Source organism: Panthera leo, chromosome C1 (genome assembly GCF_018350215.1).
Source record: "Panthera leo isolate Ple1 chromosome C1, P.leo_Ple1_pat1.1, whole genome shotgun sequence".
Lineage (NCBI taxonomy): Eukaryota > Metazoa > Chordata > Mammalia > Carnivora > Felidae > Panthera > Panthera leo.
In genome coordinates this window covers 95,546,364-95,568,104 of record NC_056686.1, presented here as the reverse complement: position 1 = coordinate 95,568,104, position 21,741 = coordinate 95,546,364, and the positions used below count along the sequence as shown (strand labels likewise).

General features: G+C 39.7%; 1 protein-coding gene across 7 annotated transcripts in view; it reads left to right on the top strand.

The window, feature by feature from the left end:
• Window positions 1–21,741, top strand: part of ST7L (suppression of tumorigenicity 7 like) — an 81,312-nt gene that overhangs the window by 55,619 nt on the left and 3,952 nt on the right. For 6 of the 7 annotated variants that reach the window (XM_042953435.1, XM_042953438.1, XM_042953440.1 and 3 more), the window contains one exon: window positions 3,305–3,444. In XM_042953435.1, coding sequence (XP_042809369.1) covers window positions 3,305–3,444 — 140 coding nt within the window. Of the gene's footprint in view, window positions 1–3,304; window positions 3,445–9,139; window positions 9,269–21,741 lie in introns of those variants that run through there. The other variant, XM_042953437.1, reaches the window with a different exon arrangement.

The window sequence follows — 21,741 nt, the reverse complement described above, 5'->3', positions numbered from 1 at the left end:
CGTGTGTGTGCATATGTGTATGCATGCTTAAATATCTTATTACATAATCTGTTTCACACATACATTATATATATACATATTTATATTTCTAAATATATGGTTCTAAGATATGTTTATAAGAAATATACATATAGTAAATATATATTATATAAATAGTAAATGTTGTAGGTATTCTTTAGATAAAAGTAATAGAGAGCTGTTTTAAACTTAAAGGGAATTTGTTAGAAGACTGGATTATCTCAAAGAATCCCAAGGCAGCAATTACAGTTGGACCTCAGAAGGGACTAGAACCAGAAACTAGAAGGCTATAAAGATTTCCAGGAGTCAGTAATCTGTATATCTTTATCTCAGGCTGCCTTTTTCAGGCTCTCCTATTCTCACTTTTCTTTTTTTTCCTTCCCCAATGCCATCTCCTTTTTGTATGAGCTCTCCTTTCTGCTTCTCTCAGTGTGTCTGCTTCATTTTTATATCTTTCTCTTTGTAGTTTGGCTTTCCCTTCTTAGACACTCATGTAGCCAAACTTGATGCCCCTACATCGCTCTAGTTTACATGTCATCAGTTCAGGCAAATAGTACAGTATGAATAATAACTCAATCCTGCCTGTAAAACTTCTGGGAGACAGAATCAGATGCTGACAGAATCAGAATCCATGTGTTTATTCCTGGTTCATTTAGCTGTGGGCTAGGGACAGGGTCAGGTTGTGTAAACAAAATTGCCAGGGGTTCTGATACCTTTCTCTTGACATCTCTCTACCTCACCAAACCAACTTGGTAGTCATCATTTCCTAGCTATGAATGAGATCACTAAGGGAAACTGTAGAGTGAGAAGTAAGCTAAGAGCAGAACCATGGGGGCACAAAAATGTTGAAGGAATGGGTGGCTGATAAGGAGTCTGGAAGATTCAGTGAAGTAGTGGTCAGGGACAGGACAAGAACCAGAACTAGATAGGCTAGGAACTAAAAAGAGGGGAAAAAATCCAAGTGAGGAGGAGTATCTGATACCAAGGAAGGTGATTACTGAGAAGAATCCATTGACTTCAGCAATTAGAATGTCATTAGTGAGAGAAATTTTATTTTCTTTCCTAGGATGGTGCTGGTAGTAGTTGTTCTTGTTGTTTTCCATTTTAACAGAAATAAGGCAAAAGAATAAATCTTTGATTATGGAACATCAATATGCAATAGTATATTATATTAGGTTAATACATTTAGCCTGAAATACCCCTCCCCAAAATTATAAAGGTTGCCTGATATAAGGCCAATTTTACATAGTAATATGAATAAAGTCAGGGTTTTTCGCACGTGTTGCCAGAGTCCCAGCTTATAAGAACAGAGAGTTTGCTTTTTGGCAGGCCTTGATTATTTCTAGGGTACTTAGACATTTGCAAATTCCAGGAGGTAGGAGAAGAGGGATATGCTGGGGTCTTTGTTTGATTATATTGTTTGTTCTGAGAATATTTGTCTGTGTCTGACTGTGGTAGAATGAACAAATTTTTAATAATGTGGAGTTCTAATACCCAGGAGTACTTAATGTTTTTTTGTTTTCAATTCTCCTTCAACCTTGATATGACTTACAACATTCTGGAATTTGCTTATGAACCTCATAAGCTCAGACTTGAACTATTCCCTTAGTTCACATAGCTATTTAGTTGTCTTTTATGCCTCCTGATAAATTCTTCTCTACAAGCCAGTGATGAAATTTGAACTTTACTTCCAAGGGAGTGTTTCTGTACTAGTCATCCATTATATTGATGTATTAGCCAAACATTGACTGACAAGTGAATCTACAGAAAGCCATCCAAAAAGAAAAACTTAAGTCTCTCCTATAGTATAAAAATTTCATATTTTAGGAGATTATCTTACTAAAGCTATATAGTTTTCTGCCTTATAAAGTGGAAATAATATCTATCTCTTAGGGAAATTGGGAAAAAATCAAACTAATGTAAATTAAAGCACTTTGTGAGCCATAAAATGCCATACAGTTTAATTAACTTTATTAATGTTGCCATCTGTCACATAATAAGAGTATTAGTGACCATTGGTATATTTAAGTGTTCCCTGTCTTTGCAAGTATGATGGTTTGCCTCTCTTGGTTTGCTGGAAGAAGTTGTCTTCTCATGGCTGAGGGACAGGGCAAAAGGGACTGCTGGTTTTTTGGGTGCTGAAAGTTCAATGTTGTCCGTAGCTTCTAATGTTTCTAACGTTTTTAAAAAGTTCAGATTTGGTGTGCTTCTACTTTAAAAGTGATTCAAGCCTCTGGAAATTTTCTGGATTTTTAATGAGTTTGGTTTTTGGCATATTCTTTCAGAGTATAGTATAAGACATAAAAAATATGGCTACCAAAGGAAACTTAGGTGTAATCTTCTCTGTGAATCATTATGTTTAAAAAAGTGAAATTTATAGCTGACCTTGATTCAGCACTGAATTAGTCATCCCTTACTTATGTAGGATATTACATCAGGAATTCCTGGGTTTGTGTCCAGCCCTGAGCAGTCAACTTACTGGACTAATGAAGTCCCAGAATAGCTCTCAGTTTAACAGACGTTTATTGAGCACCTACTATGTGCCAAGCATGGTAATAGGCTCATCAGCATTGGTATGCAGGTATTTTCAATCAAATTTCAAATAAGATATAAATGCTTGAATACTGTTAGTAATGAAATATCCAGTCTTTAGAAAAATAATCCCTGATTTAATCTGTGAATGTGGTAAAAGAAGACAGGGTACTTGGTTTATGATCAGAATCCTAGGGCTTTGGTGTTCTAGTTCAGGTTTTATAGTGCTCTATGAAATGCTACAGATAGAACATTTATTAATAACTGGGTAAAATTGTGGTTCTGGGAAATCTACAACCACACATCTGTCTCTCGATTCTGTACTTGTCTCTGAGCTCCTAAAGAACAAGAATTATAACAACTCACATTTAGTAAGGACTTACAGTGTTCATCATAACAACTCCATAGCAACTATGAGAGGGTTTAGCAACTTATTCAAGATCACACAGCTAATAAGTGACAAAGCTCTTTTTCAAAAGCACCTCAGCATGACTTTACAATTAATGTTCTTTCCCACGATGCCATCCTATTCTTAGTCCCCAGCACAGTCATCTGGCTCCGTAGATAGGCTGTTGATGCTGGAATAAATAATGAATAACTCTCTTCTATCTTGCTACCCCGAGATGCCTTGTTCTTTTAAAAAAAAAATGATTTTCCTTTTTAGTTTTAAAAAATAAACTTTGTTTGAAAACATTAAAACTGGCTTACACTGTATTCTTAAATAAAATCCATTTCAACCTTTTCTCCCTTGCAGCCTTTCATCATGTTTCTGTTTACCCAAAGAAGGAGCTTCCTTTTTTCATCCATTTCACAGCAGGACTGTGTTCTTCTACAGCAATGATAGCTCTTCTCACACACCAGTTTCCTGAAATCATGGGTGTTTTTGCTAAAGCTGTAAGTATGATCTCAAGGACTTGTGTAGAGTATTTGTAAAACACACAAGAAACCATCTCTGATCTGTTTGTGCTAAGCCAGTTGATCAGTGGAAGATGTTTGTTATAGTAAATTACAGGAACTGATTTGTAAAGTTGCTGCCATAAATATGTCAAACATAAGTTTCTTGGTGACTTGAGCTATATTTTTGTTGCTTAAAAATTTAAAGACTACAATGGTGTAACATTATACAGTTGGTCTTTGTAGATCACTTTTGGTGGTAGACACAGCACTTGTTACTAGCTGAGGAATAATCCAACTCTTTTAAATGCTTTCTTTTTGGCATTTAAAAAAATTCCCTATTTTGTAAACAAATTTTGATTTTTCCATTTAAATGAAATCATCAGTTGTAAGCTTTGCTGATGGAGAATAAGTAGGTAAGATGGTACAGATGCGACATTTGCCCTGAGTACAGAATACGCTTCTTTACTCAAAGCTTCTCCCTGTTGTATCTTCATGTTCTTATTGACTTTCCCCAATCTTGGGTGTAAAACCGTGTATAGACCTTTAGTTTCATTTTTGTCCTTCAATTTTGAACTACTTCCCCATTTCCTGACCCAGGTCCAGAAAGTACTTGATATTAGAGAGAGTATCCCATGATTATTTACTCTTCTACATAAAGTTAGTAATTAGTGGCACTGGCTTAAAGTAAAATTACCAAAGATAAGTCCCTTTGAGTCTCTGAGCCTTTAAAAAAATGTGTCTCTCTTGTACATCTTGGCATTTTTACCAGGTAATAATAGTTCAAACCCAAAAGGAAAATGCTAATTCATTCTAGTCCCAGATCAAAAAGCATTGAGAACTGTAGAAACACTGGCCCTTACTCGGTAATGTAATTTCTATATTTTTCTCTATATGCCTCCATTTTGACTCTCTGTTTCCTCACAATTTCTTTTTCTGCCTTAAGAACAGTTTATTTTGTGCCTTAAAGATCAGTTGGTTTTCTTTTGGCACCAGTAGTAAAAGCACTGGTTTCCCTTTTTCCCTGAAGGTCAACTGTATAATGTGTTAACTTGCCACTGGCTGTAGGCCTAGGAGTCTGCGACTGCACTTGATTCTGGGTCAGTCTTCAAGGGGAATGACTTCCCACTGTTGTTCAGGGAGTATAGATATTTGGGTTGGAAACGGACTATTTCCTTTTAGTGTAAAAGGGAAGTGTAGTGATCATACCATAACTGTTATTCGCAGTGGTGCTGCCTAGGGAGTGAGTGCATCTCAAACTGAAATGACCTTACTGTGTAATCTGGCATGGAAAAAGTTGACTAGAAAAGGAATCCTGTCCATTTAACAACTGGAAAAATATATGCAGCTGTGTATTTGAGATCACAGGCGAGCAGTGGAAAACTCCTTGGGTTTCTCTCAGGGCAGTGGGGAAAAGATAAAATTGAGTGAGGAGCAAGATCTAGAATCTGGAATCGATAGGTAGCAATTGTTAGTAGTATACTTCCAGCTAAAAATAATGTGGAGTGTACTCACTATCTGTTCTGTCCATTCATGTTAGTATATAGTGTCTGTCTTTACCTGAGACATTGCTGATGGCACTGGAAGAGCCTTTAAGATTACATAGCACAAGCTCCTTAGCACTCTTCTAGAAGAGTCTGAGAATGAATAATTATGTATTTTAAAGTGGACACTTTTTTTTAGACCAAAAGTTATTAATTTACTGTGATTCTAGTTAGTGAACAATAAACAGGCATTTATTTACTATCTTTTGATATTTGTATGGTTGGTGGTATATAGTGAAAAATGTGCCTCACAGCAAACTTTTATAGCCACATTTTATCCTCTGGCCTTTACATGCACATTTTAAGTTCCTAAAAGCTAACTATTTACTGAAAGTACCTGGAAATCAATATTTGGTATGCTGCAGTATCAAAGTCAGGTTTCATTGAAGACTTTATGGAAAATTATTACATAAGGGCCATCCCCATCTTATGAACACAACGTATAAATGCCGAACAGCCAATCAGCCAGCAACGGAGCTGGAGGCTCAAATTCTACTTCTTCACCTCTTAATATAGTGTGGTCTATGGAGTAGGAACGTCACCATCACCCAGAGTGGTCTATGTGGTAGGAACATCACCATCACCCAGGAGCTTGTTAGAAAGACATAGCCTCAGGCACCACTCCACACGTCCTGAATCTGCTTTTTAACATGACCCCCAGGTGATCCTATATGCACATTTAAAATCTAAGAAGCCCTGCTCTCCTCTACCCCCATAGGAGGAACGTAGATTGCTTGGATAGTGCCACTTTTTTGAGGTAGAGAAGGGGGGCAGCATTGCAGAATGGTGATGAGCATAGGTTCTGGAGCCAAACTGCTTTGCTTTGAGTTCCAGCCTGACATTTACTGTCTGTGCAACTTCAGATAAGTTACTTAACCATTTCTCCCCCTCATCGTGAAATGAGAGTAGTACTACCTCATGGGTTTTTGTGAGGGTTAAAGGGGAGTGTTACTGTTGTTGTCACCCGTCATGGTCATCATTATCACCAAAGTGCAGCTGTAGTGAAGAATACTACCCCCTTCACGCTGTGGGAGCCATGTCCCAATAGTACATTCAAAATGTGTTTCCCACAGAAATTGTAGTATAAATGGTGGTTATATGTCATTTAAACAAGACTGTCAGTACCATACTGCTGGTACACTATGTGTATTTGTACCACCAAAAGGGGAGAAATGTTTCAGATTCTAGGAGCTCGCAAACTGCCTCGTAGAACAGAAACTATTGGTCAATTGCAAACTGCCTATGTTAGGGTTTTCAATTAAGTCACATATTTGATAGCCAAATATAGTGGAACTCAATCTATTTAGGATGGCAAAACAATTTAAGAAAATTTCCTAAATTTCTTCTATTGTTGTCATGGTCCCCTCCTCATCTAATATATATTTTTGTTTTAGCTCACATGCTAGAGTAATTTACTTTGAATTTGTTAAAATACATTTGTTACAAAAATTGCTTTTTTTGTGAAGCAAGGCACTACGGATTAATGATTTTTAATAACCCCACTGTACATCAGATTGAGATAAATGGAAGGGAATGAACTAGAATGGTTAGTGGTTTTAGTGCCTGGTTGTTGTTTTGTTTTTTGTTTTTTGTTTTTGTTTTTTTTTTTTTGCATGGTATAAAGCTATATGGAATAAGACTTCAGTGTCAGCAAGTTAGGACTTTTTTCTTGTTTTTTTTTCCTGGCTGAGATGAAAACCAAGCCTGACATTCGACATAGAGCAATAATAATAATAAAAAAATGCATAAGTCCCTGGAGATGTGGAATGTGCTGATATCAGAGCTGATATTCTCCAAGGCCAGAATTCCTGAAAAAGGAAAAATTGCTTTTAAGTGGTAGGTCATTTTCTCACCTGCTTTGAAGCCTGCTGGGTTAAATATGAGAGTTCAAAGTAAGGGTAGCCAGCAAACCAAATGAACTGGAATCTGATTCTGCTTATCTGAAAGGAGCTTCTTTATTTAAGAGCAGCACTGCCCTCTCCTTAGAGAACCAATCTTCATCTACTCTGGCCCCTTTCATTTCTCTCTTGCAAGAAAAGCTTTCTTCTTAGTAAGCCTTGGGAGGGCGTTATCACAGCAGTGAAGACTAAAGATGGTCTTTGGGGATTTCACTAACTTGCTGATGAATTCAGGCTTGTGGCATGTGACTTTAGTACTTTGAATTCAGAAGTGTGTTTGAATATAAAAATCCCTAGTTGGGTTTTAACTAAATAGGATAGCCTTTGCAACTTGGCAGAAAAAGGTGTTAGTGGGTAAAGACAGGAATAAAAAAGATTCCCAAATAAATTGTTTGTTTCACTAAAGCAAACCTCTGTTGAAATCTGTTTCACTGAACACATATTGTAGCTGTGCTGAGGTGGGAATGGGCCCTGTTTCCACATATTTTTACTAATCTTTATGTGGGAAAATGTGGTTGGACATGCCAGTGATGAATTTCTGAGCAACTCATAATTGGCTGGCTCCACTGTAACTAGGGCCTAACAATCTGCTTGATTAATTCTTTAAGGACTACATTAGCCAAGTTGCATGATTTCCAAAGATATAGAAGGTCAGATGTTATACTAACAAAAGACCTTTCTACAGAATGTCTCACTGGGATTTCTTCAGCCCCTTCCCACAAATAATTAATATTTTTCTCCCCAAATTACATTTTTAAGAATAATAAGCAGAAATAAATGGCCAAGTGTGTTTTACTGAATAGTGATCAAAACTTTGGAGGTTTGTACACTATTCTCATGTTTTTTTCCAGGGCAAAGATCATCTTCGTAACTAGGGAAGTTGGTAGATAATTATAACTTTATATTGAGAAACATACTGGTAGAAAAAAATATATTATTTTTAAAGGTTCCTAATTCTCCATTGTCATAACAAGGGACATGAAATCTGTTCATAGGTGAAAGTAATTTTTTATATTCTCCATCTGACTTCATTCATAATGAAAACCTATGATAGTTACATCCCTCTTTCTTAAGTAGGGTCACATTCAGAAATTCAACCGACAAGGAAAATAAGTCTCTTTACTTTGTTTGAAAATGGATTATTTTTCAAAGCTTTGAGACTTCTTTCGTTCCTAAGAACTGACATAGCTTTTAAAACATTTTTGAATTGTAACCAAGCTTATATTCGCATAAAATATTGTTCTGTAACCATGCTATTTCTACAGTAATATATCTGAGGTATTTCCCAGAGATTATACTGATAATAAAGGAGCCCATTGTGTGACAGGTCAAAAAATGTTAAATGTTTATATTTTTGTTTCTTTGCTAGTGCCACTGAAGTCTTTATTTGGGCAATCTAGCATGTTCCAATTTTGATTTTCTTAATAAATAGGGGTATTTCTAGCAAGGGAAAAGATGTTCTCTACTTCCACTAACGGCATTTCTCATGCTTCATTCTCATTGCTCCCCTTCAAAAAGAACCAGACTGAGAAGTTTGTGAAATCACTGATGTTCTTCTTTATCCATATTTTCTGAGTACTAAATTCTTCTTTTCAAAGGCAGGAAAAAAAAGAATAAAAGTTAATGTACTTTTTTTTTTAAATGCTTATTTATTTTTAAGAGAGAGAGAGAGAGAGACAGAGCGTGAGTGGGGGAGGGACAGAGAGGGAGACACAGAATCTGAAGCAGGCTTCAGGCTCTGAGCTGTCATCACAGAGCCCAACGCGGGGCTTGAACTCACAAACTGCAAGATCATTACCTGAGCCAAAGTTGGATGCCCAACCAACTGAGCTACCCAGGTGCCCTGGCAATGTGCTTTTTAATGCATGTCTGTATTCCTTTCTCCAGGGTTTAATTCAGTTTTGAAGTTTATGGAAAGCACTCTCTTTCCCAATTAACATGTGCCTGTCAAGTATGAAGTTCACAAAAGCTCACCCTGAATTTATTTGGCAGTATATTTAATCATCCTTTCCCCCTGAAAGTGAACATCTCAATGCCAAAGTTTAGAACATCCTGTCACTAACTGCTGCTGATCTATTGATTGCTTAATCATTAGCACTTGGGGCAAAGTGGACTGCATAACAGTTTTTGGAAGAGCTGCGCCTAAATATTGATGTAAATTGCTCACTCCAAACCCATTACATGAGTGATATTAAAATTCATGTTAGGAAACCTACTGATTTTTCTTTCAGAAAACATCTTTGTTTTTTGCAGACCCAGCATAGTCCTCTAAATGGAGAGAATAATGGTAATGCAGAATAAAATTATAATCTTGAGGAATAGTTTTTATTGGCTTGTTTCTTGAGTCGAACTTTGCTCCTTCTCCCACCAATCAAATTACTAATACTCAAAGGAAATAAATTTGTACTACTACATAATATATTATGATTTTAAACCAGGAGTAATTTAGATTTCTGTTAGTTGTTATCTCTTCTCTCAATAGTGTGTACACATATTCTCATTTATTCTTACCTGAGCCATTGCAAGACAGACTGTGGTTTTCTAGCTTTATAGATGGGGAAGTTTGAGTCATTCAAGTTAAGCAATTTGCTTGAAGTCATACAGTAGATAGCCCTTTAGTCATGATATATATGCTTGGTTTCAATAATATGTCAGTTCACAACTCACACCAAAGCAAGTACAAAAGAATAAATTTCAAACTAAATATAGTAATGGTAATGGGATATAGAATGATAGAATGGTGATAGTAATGTGGTTTTGCTAGAGAAGTCTTCCTATAGGAGATGAATTTGGAGGTGTGTTTTTTTTTTATTGCAGCATTTTTTTAATTTTATTTTTTATTTTTTAAAATTTACATCCAAATTAGCATATAGTGAAACAGAGTTTTAAATGAAAAGGCTGATACTGATTTTCAGAAAATAGAAAGGACACTTAGGTTGCAAAAATGCTTCCTGCAAAAATAAAAATATAAGTATACAAACTGCCTGGGGAACTCTTCACTCATCACAGTATTAGTCTATTTGATGAACTCTGATGCTTTAAAATAAAGAATGCCCATTTGCTTTTCTGTCTTCAAACTGGTTCATTTTCATTTCATTCCTTTTCTTGCTAGTAAGTCACTTAAGAAAGAAGAACACTGGTTATTTACATCACATACTCAGACAACCCTATAAAGAACTTAAGTCTTTCTAACTTTTGGAAATGTGCAGTAATACTAAAGAAACAGTAGATGCTGGTTTGTAATGATTCAGAGGGAATTTGACTCTCTGAAATGGTAAAAAAAAAAAAAAAAGTTTTAATACAAAGTACAAATATATACGCTATGTTTCAATATCACTGTTCTTTCAAAATCAAATAAGTTTGTGAAGGATTAGGGAGGGAAGTTTAACTGAGCAGAATAAACTTTTGGTCTAAAATTTAACTTGTGGGTATTTTTTGGCTAACATGGGGATTTTAGATAGTAAAGGTACTTCTAGGAGCTGTTATCAATAGGTAGGGAACTTGGGAGGTGTCTGGGTGGCTCAGTTGGTTAAGCATGAAACTATGGCTCAGAAACTATGTGCTGACAGCTCAGAGCCTGGAGCCTGCTTCGGATTCTGTGCCTCCCTCTGTCTCTGTTTCTCCCCTGCTTGCACTCTGTCTGTATGTCTCTCTCTCTCTCTCAAGAATAAATAAAGATTAAAAAAACATTTAAAAATAAATAGGGAACTTGGGTGTGTTCTTTAATGCTGATAAGGCCTCAATACAAGATTGGGTGTTAATGGTGCTCTTTCCAAATTAGAGGAAAAAATAAAATTATCTGCCTTAGTTCTATAGTGGCATTAGATTGAAGCCAGCCTCAAGAAAAGAAATTATTTTGGCTTTAGGTGATGCTCAACAAAATTAAGAGAACTGATATTCAGAGAGTTCAGACCACATAATTACCCTCTCAATCTCATCCTGTAATTTCAGGCATTCTGAAAATGAAATGTAAATGTGTTATTCAAAGTGTCGAAAAGGCTATATTCTTATTGAGTACTTGTATATTACCAATAGGATATACAGAGAGAGAAGCAGTTTGGGGAAGAATTTAAAAGGGAGCATATTCTCACACCCTTTGTTAGGAACACGCCAGCTCTTGTTTTCATGTGTTCAATATGCCAGAGTCCCAGTTTCTTTCTGAAGCCAGAGTTCAAGCTTTTATGCCCAGGTAGCAGGAGCTTTACAATTAAATTTTAATCCCTTAGTGTTTGTTAGACTCTTATCTAGAGTATAGCGACGACTATTCTTGGCAAGCAAAGACATTGCTGTTTTTCCTTCAGTCACAATGAGATAGAAAAATGTTCTCTGGCTGGGGTGTAGATGAAGGCACTTTACTAATCTTATGCATAATTCATCTTTGGTTGCTGAGGTACTCAGAGTTGAAACTTTGCCCTCTGATAAAATTCAGCTGGATTTTTTATTTACTTGACTCTGATCCCTTTGGATTTAGCCCTTTATGGGAGCCTAGGGATTGTAATTCAGCTAAGTCCTAGCTGTGTAGACTTTTCTTATTAATTTGCTCTTGCTGTATTTTAGCTATTGTTAAGACCGCCTTTAACAACAACAGCAACAACAGCTGTACTAAGAACATGCAGTTCAGAGTCCTGGATACTCTGAGAAGATTCTTCTTTCAGTATTGGCTTATTGACTGGAAGGACTCCAATAGGGCTCATCTTAGTTTGTTTTCAAAGTTTAGTTTTTAAAGAGCCTCAGCATTTAAAAACATGCTAACTGTTGTCCTATAACATGCTATAGTATGGTAGTGATTATTCTGTACTATACTCCCAAGTTTTCCACATTCAATTTCATTATTTTAAGATGTTACTACTAATGAACTTGTTTCTTCATTCAGTCAACAAATGTGTTATCAGGTACCTTTATGAAATATAAAACACAACTTGTTCACAAGTAACTCGTAGTCTAGCCGTAGGGGGTTTGAGACCGGCAAGGGATGCATTCGTGTAAGACAGAGGCTGCTGCCACGGCGATAGATTAGCTCACCCTTGCATGTTTATTCATCTGACTGGAAGTGGCTGAGGAATTATTTTCACGTGCCTCACATAAGATGTAGTGACCTAAAAAGTCATTTGAGACTCAGAGAGGAGTTTTCCCTTTAGATCTAGGCTTTGTTTAGTCAGGGGTCCTTTCAGTCAAACAAGGCAGATAAGGGAGTCTCTATTTTATTTTCTTTCAAACAGGAGACACATAGGACTTTCATCTTTACACCTAACTGATGAAGTTCATGTCTTTATAAACTGTGGTACTCATTATGTCTATCTGAATAGTTTAAACTTCATCAAAAAGTGAAGTGCTCCACAATTCAAAATTGAAATAAGAAAGGTCTTGCCTCAAGAGTCACATAGTAGTCGCCATAGTAGCATAAGACAGAGGCCTCTCTCATACTTACACTTCCATCATCCTCTTTTATAACCTCTTATTGCTAATAATGACAGACTGATAAGGGTTAAAGGCCATTCTGGTTTAGAATATGAAACAGTATGATGTCATTGTGAAGCAAAATGGGAGAACAAGAGTTAGGACTAAAATTAGTTGGGTCTGTGGCCATGTGGGAAAGATGGGAAAGAGCCACTCCAAATTTCCCAGAGCCTACCATTAATGTTAAAGCTGCATCCTGCAGTGACTGATTCTGAACATAGGCACATGTTAATTTTAAAAAATCATAAAAGGATATTGGGGTAGGCACTGAAATAAGGTTCCAAAATTCCCCAAGCTGAATTTTGCCAATCAATTCTGCATCCTGAAAATTCTGTCTTTTTATAAGGAGAGCCACCAAGATTTTCCAAGTAACTAAAAAATATTTCCAATCTTCATTGGGCTCAATCAAATATATGTGCTGGCTAGGTCATTAGGGATGACCTTGGAATACATATTTCAGAATAGGCACAGGGGAGCTATGCCTTGGGGAGCTTATACTAATTAGGCGTGTAATCAATAAATATGATAATATGATGGAAGTATATGGAGTGGAAGAGTAGGCCTAAGGTTGTACTAGGGGTCAAAGAATATACTGATTTAACTCAGTGTGGCAGCAGAAGAAAGGAAGTGGGATGATTTGAACAATGACTTTAGAGGCAGAAGACTGCAGATCAGGCTTCAGAATTTACTGGTGACTGTTCTCTAAGAGTCCATCTGAGCTTGCTCTATCTGATGGAATAAGTAGAAATTATTAGTGTTTGGGTAGGTTAACAGAAAATGTATCTCTGGATAGTGAGTTAGATGCATGACAGGATCTTCCAGTTCAGAAGTCTGATTTGTAACCTGCTAATAAGGAGTCACATTCATATTTCTGGGTTGTAAGGAGCCCACTCTCATCCATTCACCTGTGTTCTCGTTTATCCTAGACCGTGTCTGCTAATGCTAGGTCTCTAGAGAAAGAGTTAAGTCGATTCCAGGCCCCCTGAGTTCCCACCGCCACCAATTCCCTTAGGACTTGGACAAAGATAATGAATAGAGTTACTTAAAAAAATTTTTTTAACTTTGATCTTTCAGATGGCATTGAGAGTAACCGTATCTTTTGTTTGGTGTCAAGCTCCCTATTAAATTATTTTTTTTAACGTTTATTTTTATTTTTGAGAGAGAGAGAGAGACAGAGTGGGAGTGGGGGAGGGGCAGAGAGAGAGGGAGATACAGAATCCAAAGGAGGCTCCAGGCTCCGAGCTGTCAGCACAGAGCCCGAAACAGGGCTCAAACTCACAGACCATGAGATCATGACCTGAGCTGAAGTTGGACTCTTAACTGACTGAGCCACCCAGGTGCCTTGAATTATTATTTTTTTAATTGCTTTTGAGCAATAACTTTTTCTTTGGTTGCTTAACCGGTCGTACAAGTTAAGACTTCTATCTCTATGTCTATTTTATAATAGCTGCCCTGAGAGAGCAGATGAAAAATAATAAGTCAGTTAGATATTTTATGAGTACTGAAATCCCTTCCATTCAGAAATGTAAATAAAATAAGCAGCATGAGCAATCAGCTTATGGCAGATTCCGTGGGTTTATGTTACATAGGGAAATTATAGTGCAACCTGAAACACACTTCTTAATGAATTCATAGTGGTGTCACAGTTGAATGAAACCCTTGAGCTTTTTTCTGTCGTGAAGGGTTTCAGAAATCACTTTTTATAAATTGCCTAGGGTAGGAGGAAAAAACTAAGATGATACCAAAAAATGCCGACACTGTTAAGTGGCTGCCTCCCAGCACCAAATTGTGCCAGTTAAGTAAAGCAAAAACATAGGATACTGCTCGCCTGTGGGCTTATTCAGTGTATGTGTATGTGTACATACATGTGTGTGTGTATTCTAATGCAGCTGACCCTTGAACAACACAGGAGTTATGGGCACTGACCTGCTGTGCAGTCGAAAATCCATCTTTTGACTCTCCAAAAACTTACTGCTTACCGGAACCCACATCAATAACATAAATGGGGGTACCTTGGGTGGCTCAGTTGGTTGAGCATCCGACTTTGGCTCAGGTCGTGATCTCACAGTTCGTGAGTTTGAGCCCCATATCAGACTCTCTGCTGTCAGCACGGAGCCCACTTTGGCTCCTCTGTCCCCCCTCTCTCTCTGCCCCTCCCCCTCTTGTGCTCTCTCTCTCTCTCAAAAATAAATAAACATTTAAAAAATATATATATTAAGAAATAACAGTTAACACATATATTGTATATATATTCTGTATTCTTATAATTAAGAAAATCATAAGGTAGAAAAAAATACATTTACAGTACTGGACTGTATTTATTTTAAAAATCTGCATATAACTGCACCCATGCAATTCAAACCAGTGTTGTTCAAGGGTCAGCTTATTCTTTTTCTGAAAAAAGCACAAGGAAAATGCTGTGGAAGAACAGGTTGCCCTTGTGATTTTTGTCCCCAGAAGTTGAGAAAGCTCAGTTAGGAAGTATGACAGGAGCTTGGTAAATAGCTCTGTTTTTACCTTCACAAATGCAAGAAGCCAGAGACCTAACTGAAAGTCAGGAAATTGGAATTTGTCTCTTGTCTGGCAGCCTCTTTATCTGGCAGCTTGTAGCACACAAGAACTATCTTCTCACTTATCAGTTAGCTGGTTTTGTAGTTCCTAAAGTTCTTTCTTCGCTCTCCTTCTATTCGCTGTGGCCTTGGAGGTGATGAATCCGCTAGCCACAAAAAGTCCAGTATGTCAAATGGTACATAGGGGCCAGTCAAGCTCTAAGGTTGGGAATGAGGGAAAGAAACACATATTTTAAATTTCATATTATTTCTTTTTTAAATTTTAATTTCTTAAGCATTTGGCTTGATTTATGTCAGATTCTGGGCTTGGAAGCCTACATGAATGCATCACAGTTCTGGATAGAATACTTCATGTCTCTTATTTAGCCTAGAATCTCAAATGGTAGTGAGTTGTAGTTAACACTTAGCATTTGTGAGGCTTTACAGCGGAGCTCTCTTTTTGTCCCTGTATGTGTAACAAATGGCCTCATCCTTGTGCTTTCCCATAGGTACGCCCGTGTTTACTGACCTAGAGCAAGATGCTGTGTGGCCCTAAGGGGCTCTGCACCATCTGACAGTCTAGGCATATGCCGCTAGCTCACATTATTTAAGCCCTTATCTCAGCGTTCTGATTTCTCTGTAGTCCCCAGTGTATATAATATGTACTTGCTTGAAATTCCTTATATATTGCTTGCACATTCTTGCTTCTAAGTTTCAGCACATACCAGGGCCTTTGCTTTAGAACGCCTTCTCTGACTGCCCTCCACCAGTCCATACCTTATCTTTTAAGACTCCAACTCAAAAGTGAGTCCTGGAGAAAGTCTGATTAATCTCTTCCACCTGATTGCTTTATTCGGAGACTTCTGTTTCTCGGTCTATTCCTCAGACTGGTTTTCCTTTGTGATTGTTGCTTGTGTACATTGTCACCCAACGAGCATGATGATACTAGGAATGACGATTTTCCTCTGTCCTCTTGTCTTTGTTTAATACACACAAACATTTTGGAGGCCTGCTAACAGCCTGCTCAGTTTTCCCTGAGTTCTAGTCCACCTTCCATACCTTTTCCCTTGACATCAGAGCTAAATTCCTGGAGAAACAGGACACATTCAGGACTTGGCCTCCACCTCAGCATGTGTGTGGCAGCCTGCTGAATAGGTCCCTACAAATAGGAAGGATCTAACCCTTTGGTTTCAACGTCTCTGCATTCTACTCAGACACCTTCACGAAGTAGATGTGGGATCAGAAATAGGTCTGGGGATGGGAGTAGGGAAATTTTTAATGAATGCTTTTTCCTTCCTTTTTACATAAGACCCATGAAGCTGCTGTCGTCAGCAGCTCACCCGACACTCTCCTGCTCTGCCTCTTTTCCAGAAGTCAGGGTTAGTTTAAGAAAAAGCCTCTTGCTAGAAGCCATGACCTCGTACTTTTATCCCCTCCATCTGGTGTGCGGCCTCATGGGGCTGTGCTGCTATGCAGGAGGTGAGCAGTGGAATTCTTTAGATGATGACTTCTGAGCCCACATGCGGAGGCAGTGGGGGTGGGGAGCAGGGAGAGCAGTGAGAGCCAAGATCGATGGACCAAAAAGTAAGGTTTGCTCTGGGACAGATCCTGACTATAGGTAGGCTGTTTTCATGAGGTGTCCTTCCCCTAATTCAAGTGGGGGCCCGGGTCTATGATGGATGAACATTGTGTTCCTGCAGTTTTCCCTTCTGCCTTCACAGTTGGGGTGCGGGAGTGGGATAGGTAGGGTATGTGCAGGCTTATGCTGTTTCTGAAGGAATGCATTCCACGGTTGAACAGGGAAGGGTTCCCCTTGCACACATCCTCTCTTAGAGCTGCTTTGTCTCACTGTCTTGGACCCACACAGAAGTCCAGATTTTGAATGAGGGTGGGAGGAGGGGTTGAAAGGAGCAAAAGTTTTTGATCAAGTAAAAATCTGTTGTCTGCCTCATCTTGTAGGGGTTTCTCTGCAGGGTGGATTCTCCTTGCCTTGGTGTAGATAAATTACCTGTCTCAGCTAGAGGTCCCAGGACTTTTACCAGGCCATGAGTAGGCATCTGGCCTGGGGTAAGACATTTTTTTTTTTTAGCACTCTCATTCCCTGTTCTTACTTTCCTAGCCCAGGGGTTGACAGCCATTTAAAAACAGAGTGAAATCTCAAAGGAAATTCTAATACATACATTAGAAGCCCAAAGCCTTAATAATTTCTTCTCATGGATTCTCAGGACTACTTGTATTCCATGCACTTAGCATCACTTTAAAAGAAATAGATAAAATTAAAGCAAATGTTAAAAGTGTTAATCTGATGAAGAAAAAAAGGCATAGAAAGCTCTAGGAGCCAGAGTTGATTGAAGGTGGACTACTTGGCATAGTGATCATTTTGTGGTGGTGGAAATAGTGGCAGAAATGACCAAAAGGGGATGTGCTGATGTAGTTAGGGAAGGCCTAGGCTTTTCCTTTTGAAAATTCTGCTCAGATATACTCTCCTAGAATATTTTGTATCAATTTCTGTCCTAAAGGGGCTGGGACTCTGGCCTCTGCAGGCTTGTGTATTGTCAGTCTTTGAGGAGAGCACACAGGGTTTGAAGTGAGAAGCCCTGGATTTGAGTTCTGTCTGAACCACTCAGTATCACATGACCTGGGACAAATCACTGAGCCTTTCTGAATAGCACCTGTGCAGTGAGAGTGTCTCCTGCCTCACAGGGAAAATTGGTGTGAAAATTAGTCTGCGTTAAAGCATTTTGTACCTGAAAAAGCTTCTTATGACATTATAATTATTCTCAGGGAAGCCCTACCTTGAGTTGTCAAAAAGGACAGCTGTGGATTAAATGGTCTTCCCATTTTCTTCACTCAGCTTAACGTTTCTGTTTGCTCAGGCCTGCTTAGAGGGGCTGGTAGTAGTGAAGTAAAGTCACCAGATTTCAGCTCCTTTTGGTCAAAGAAAGAGAACTTCCATGTCCAGCTGCTCCATGCATAGACTCATAGGCAGAATGGAAGTGAGCAAAGGGTAGTTCAGAGTCAGGGGGCCAAGGGGAGAATGCTTTCCTTGCTGTCTCTACTCCAGGATGACTGATACGTCTTAAGTAAGTGGAAGAGCCACTAAGATGCTCAGGGATAATTTAAACCATGAATGGGAAGTGGAAAAATGTACTTGTAAACTCCCCCTCTCTTCAATCCCTTTGACCTTTGGGGTCAGGGGAAGGCATTTACTGATACCCCACTGACTATTACCTGAAACCTGCCAGTCACCCAACGAGAAGAGCAGCTTCTGGGAAAGCTCAGTTCACTGTAGCAACTGTGACATATTTACCTTAGTAAAGTCACTGCTTGCTCCCCTCCAGTGCCTCTCTCTTGTGGAGATTATCCCTGGAACCCAAAGCTATCCTGTTTTCTAACTTAATAGAAATTAAGAACGACAGGTCGTGGGCCGCAGGCTTGGTGATTATACCTGGTGCAGTCCTGGAGGCTGTGTGCCATATCCGTAGCACACAGGGCACAAATTGCACTGTCTCCAGCATGGTCTTAGCCATTGAGCGTGGGTGGTAGTATCTCCCCTCTCCATGCACTCTCTGCATCCTTTCCCTGCCACCTCGTGGGGGAATACCAGTCACCAAACCACACAGCTGCTTGCATATTGAGAATGGAAATGTTTAATGTTACTTGGTTACGGCTGAACCCCTGATAATGGCAGGAATTTTGAAGGATGTGATTGAAATCCAGTTGTTTGTTTTATTGTTAGGGACCGGGGACGACTAGAACTCTGCTGCAGCCTGAGAGAAGCTTGCGTGCGTGTCCACGCAAACACATATCACGCGTGCACGCACGCGTATCCTCATGGCTGTGCGCAGGCTCTCAGGGAGAGCAAGGAGTGGAAAGGAAGCATCTCTTTCTTGTTTTCCAACATTGCTTCAAAGGTGCCCAACCCCCGTAGTAGCAGGCAGTTCCCAAGTGGAGGGAGGGGGCAGAGGCTTCCACCAAGGCCATCAATAACCAGGTGTGAGCTACAGGTCTCCGTGTAATATGAAGCTCTCCCGTATTTCATTTCTGCACCCAGGGGGCGGCTCTGCAGGATTGCTTACGGAGAGCTCTGTGTCTGGCACCTCTCTCCACAAGGCCCAGGCGCCCAGGGTCCCACCGACCTGCCCAGGAATGCATCACATTATTCTCTGGTGCTGTAATTTGGCTGCAGGAGCTAGGCTGACGGCCTCCCAGGGATGAGAAACATACTCTCCCTGGCGTCCTCCCTTGGGTTTCTGCCCTGTGACCACTGAGGGTGTTTAAAAACCTCAGGCTGAGGGGGAAAAAAAATCCCGATTAACTCTCATATATTAAACTGTGTAGAAACCAGTGTCCTGAGTGGGTCTGAGAATTTGGCAGAAGACTTAGTGGTTGGTGTTCTTGCTAAGGGAGGTGAGAAAAAGGAGAAGAGATTACCCTCTGCAACAGGGAGGAAAAGAAATGAGGCCGTAAGTGGTCATGAGTCAGACCTACAAGACTTTTTGCAAACAGACGTTCAGGGCCAGGCAGTGTTTAATTTTTTAAAAAATAATCTGAAGTCCCTGATTTCATTTTCCAGCATCATTCTAAGAAAGCATAAGGGCGAGCACTACTATTCAAGGCTAGCAATAATAGCAGTTGGCTCTTATCTGCAGGACTAGATTAAGGCTGGCATTCTTACTTCTACATGAGAAAAACTGGCCACGGGCTGTGCAGCTGAGGTACTTCAGTCACCTGCCTTCTCTAAAACAGTCTAAGATCTTTAAAGGATAGAGATTGTGTCTTTGAAGTTAACTTTGTACCCAAATAGCACTTTCTGCAACGCATTCTACCTAAATGTTAAAAGTTAGAAGAAATGAGGACTGACAGGAAGGAGTGTCAGAGAGGGGCTAAGAGACCGCTGCTGGAGGCACAGAACTCTCCTGACCAGAGGAGGGTCTGGAGAGGGGTTAGACGCTGTGAGTGGGTGGCAGCAGGACTAAATGGAGCCCTGACTGCACCAAATAAAGTTCTCCTTTTGCTGCTTGTTCCAAATAAATTAGTTTCTGTTTGTTTTATTGCAGAATAGACGCCAGTTGTCCAAAGCCAGTCACAATGCAGAGGCAAGCTAAGAAATACGAGGAAAAATTAATTGCTTGGCCATCATCCATCCCTTCTTGGGACCACATTGCCTCTGTAGTGGGGCTCACATGGACCTCTTTTCTTTCGCTATCCACCCCACTATTCAAACTTTTCACTCTCTGGACAGCTTGCTTTTCTCTTAACCATTTATAGTAAATTACAAAACTTGGGTCTTTATGAACTAGAATTTGGAGCCCAGGGGAAGTCCAGAGCAGTACGAGATGCCAGAAGAGGCTCAATTTCCTTCATAGGGTAAGAACTGAAAAGGAATAGGTGACAGCACAGGCAGATTGAACTTGGGTTGAAGTCCCAGGAAGGCCTAGCTATCATTTATGTGGTTACCTGGGCATTCTTGTGAGAGCAGGGGCTGACTGGGACCTGAGGCTCTACCCAAACGCCCTGATGTAAATTCCTTCAGCTGTATTCTTGATTCAGACTGACTTTGACCCCCTTACCTTCCCACTATGCTAAGGCTCTCCTCCTCCTAATCCCAGCTCAAGATGTCAGAAGCTCTTCTCTTTCCCTCCCATTTCCCCCTCCCTAATCCCACCATTGGCTCATCAGTTATCCAGTTGACTCCACTCTGCAAGGAAGACATTCCCCTGGCCTGACTCACTCAGTCCCATTTCTCCACAGGAATCCCCTCACCGCAGACCACAAGGGCCCTGACTAGCTCATGTTTTGTGTTAATGGATGTGAAACCGGAGCAAACCCCTCACCAAAAGAAAAACCACCCTAAACTCTCCCACACAGGTCTCAGCAGGTTACACAAATATTAGTCCTATCATCCAAATAAATCTGCCCCCATGGCCCAGAGCTCTGGCTCCCCTATCCTTCTGCTGCCTGTGCAGAGTGAAGCTGTTCTACAAACACATGAGGACCCCAAGGGATGTTGGAGAGGAACTTGGAGGGGGGGGTGGGCGCCTATGTTCAGAATTCCTTGTGTAGGCCCTTTAATCAACAGCCTGCTGTCAATACTTTGCAATTGTAAACGGAAGGTTTCAAGAGAAGTCATGATGGGCTAGACCAGTTAGGAACTTTGGTAAGAGTGTCTGTTGGCTGGAATTAGGGGGCACAATTAAAACTCAGTATCTGAGATAGGTTTATAACCTCATTTTACAGACGAGATGATAGAGGCTTGTAGAATTTGGGTATCTTGCTCAAAATATCAAAAACTGTAAATGGCACAACTGTGATTTCAACCCAGGTGTGTCATAACTGCAAATTTCTATACCACTTTGCTCTCTTAAATTATCAAAAGATAGCCATTGTCTAAGTCACCTAAAAATAGGACATCACAGTTTTTGGGACTCCATATCCTAGCTTGTAGCTTACAAAGCCTGCTATCTCTGGAGACTCCACTACTGCAAGCTTAGTTAGGCAGCAGGTAGTAGCATAGAAGGAACTCCCCTGTTTAAGCCAAACATGGAGTGAACAGTAATAATCCCCAGAACTTAGAGAGCCACTAAATAAAAATTTGTTCAATAAATGGGGAAAGGCTGTTTTTTAAGTTGTTTACCACTTTGGCCCCAAAGCCCCAGCTCTCTTTTCCTCTGTAGCCACTGGCTTCCATGCCCAACTTCAAAGACTAGGATTCTCTCCTAAAAATTGCCAAAGCCAGAGATCCCTACCTGACTAGTATACACTGATGCCTCATGTGGGGCCCTTGAGATCAGGCCTGCTACCCTTTCCTACCCTCCATGAGTCACATATCTTTTACTAAGTGTTTCC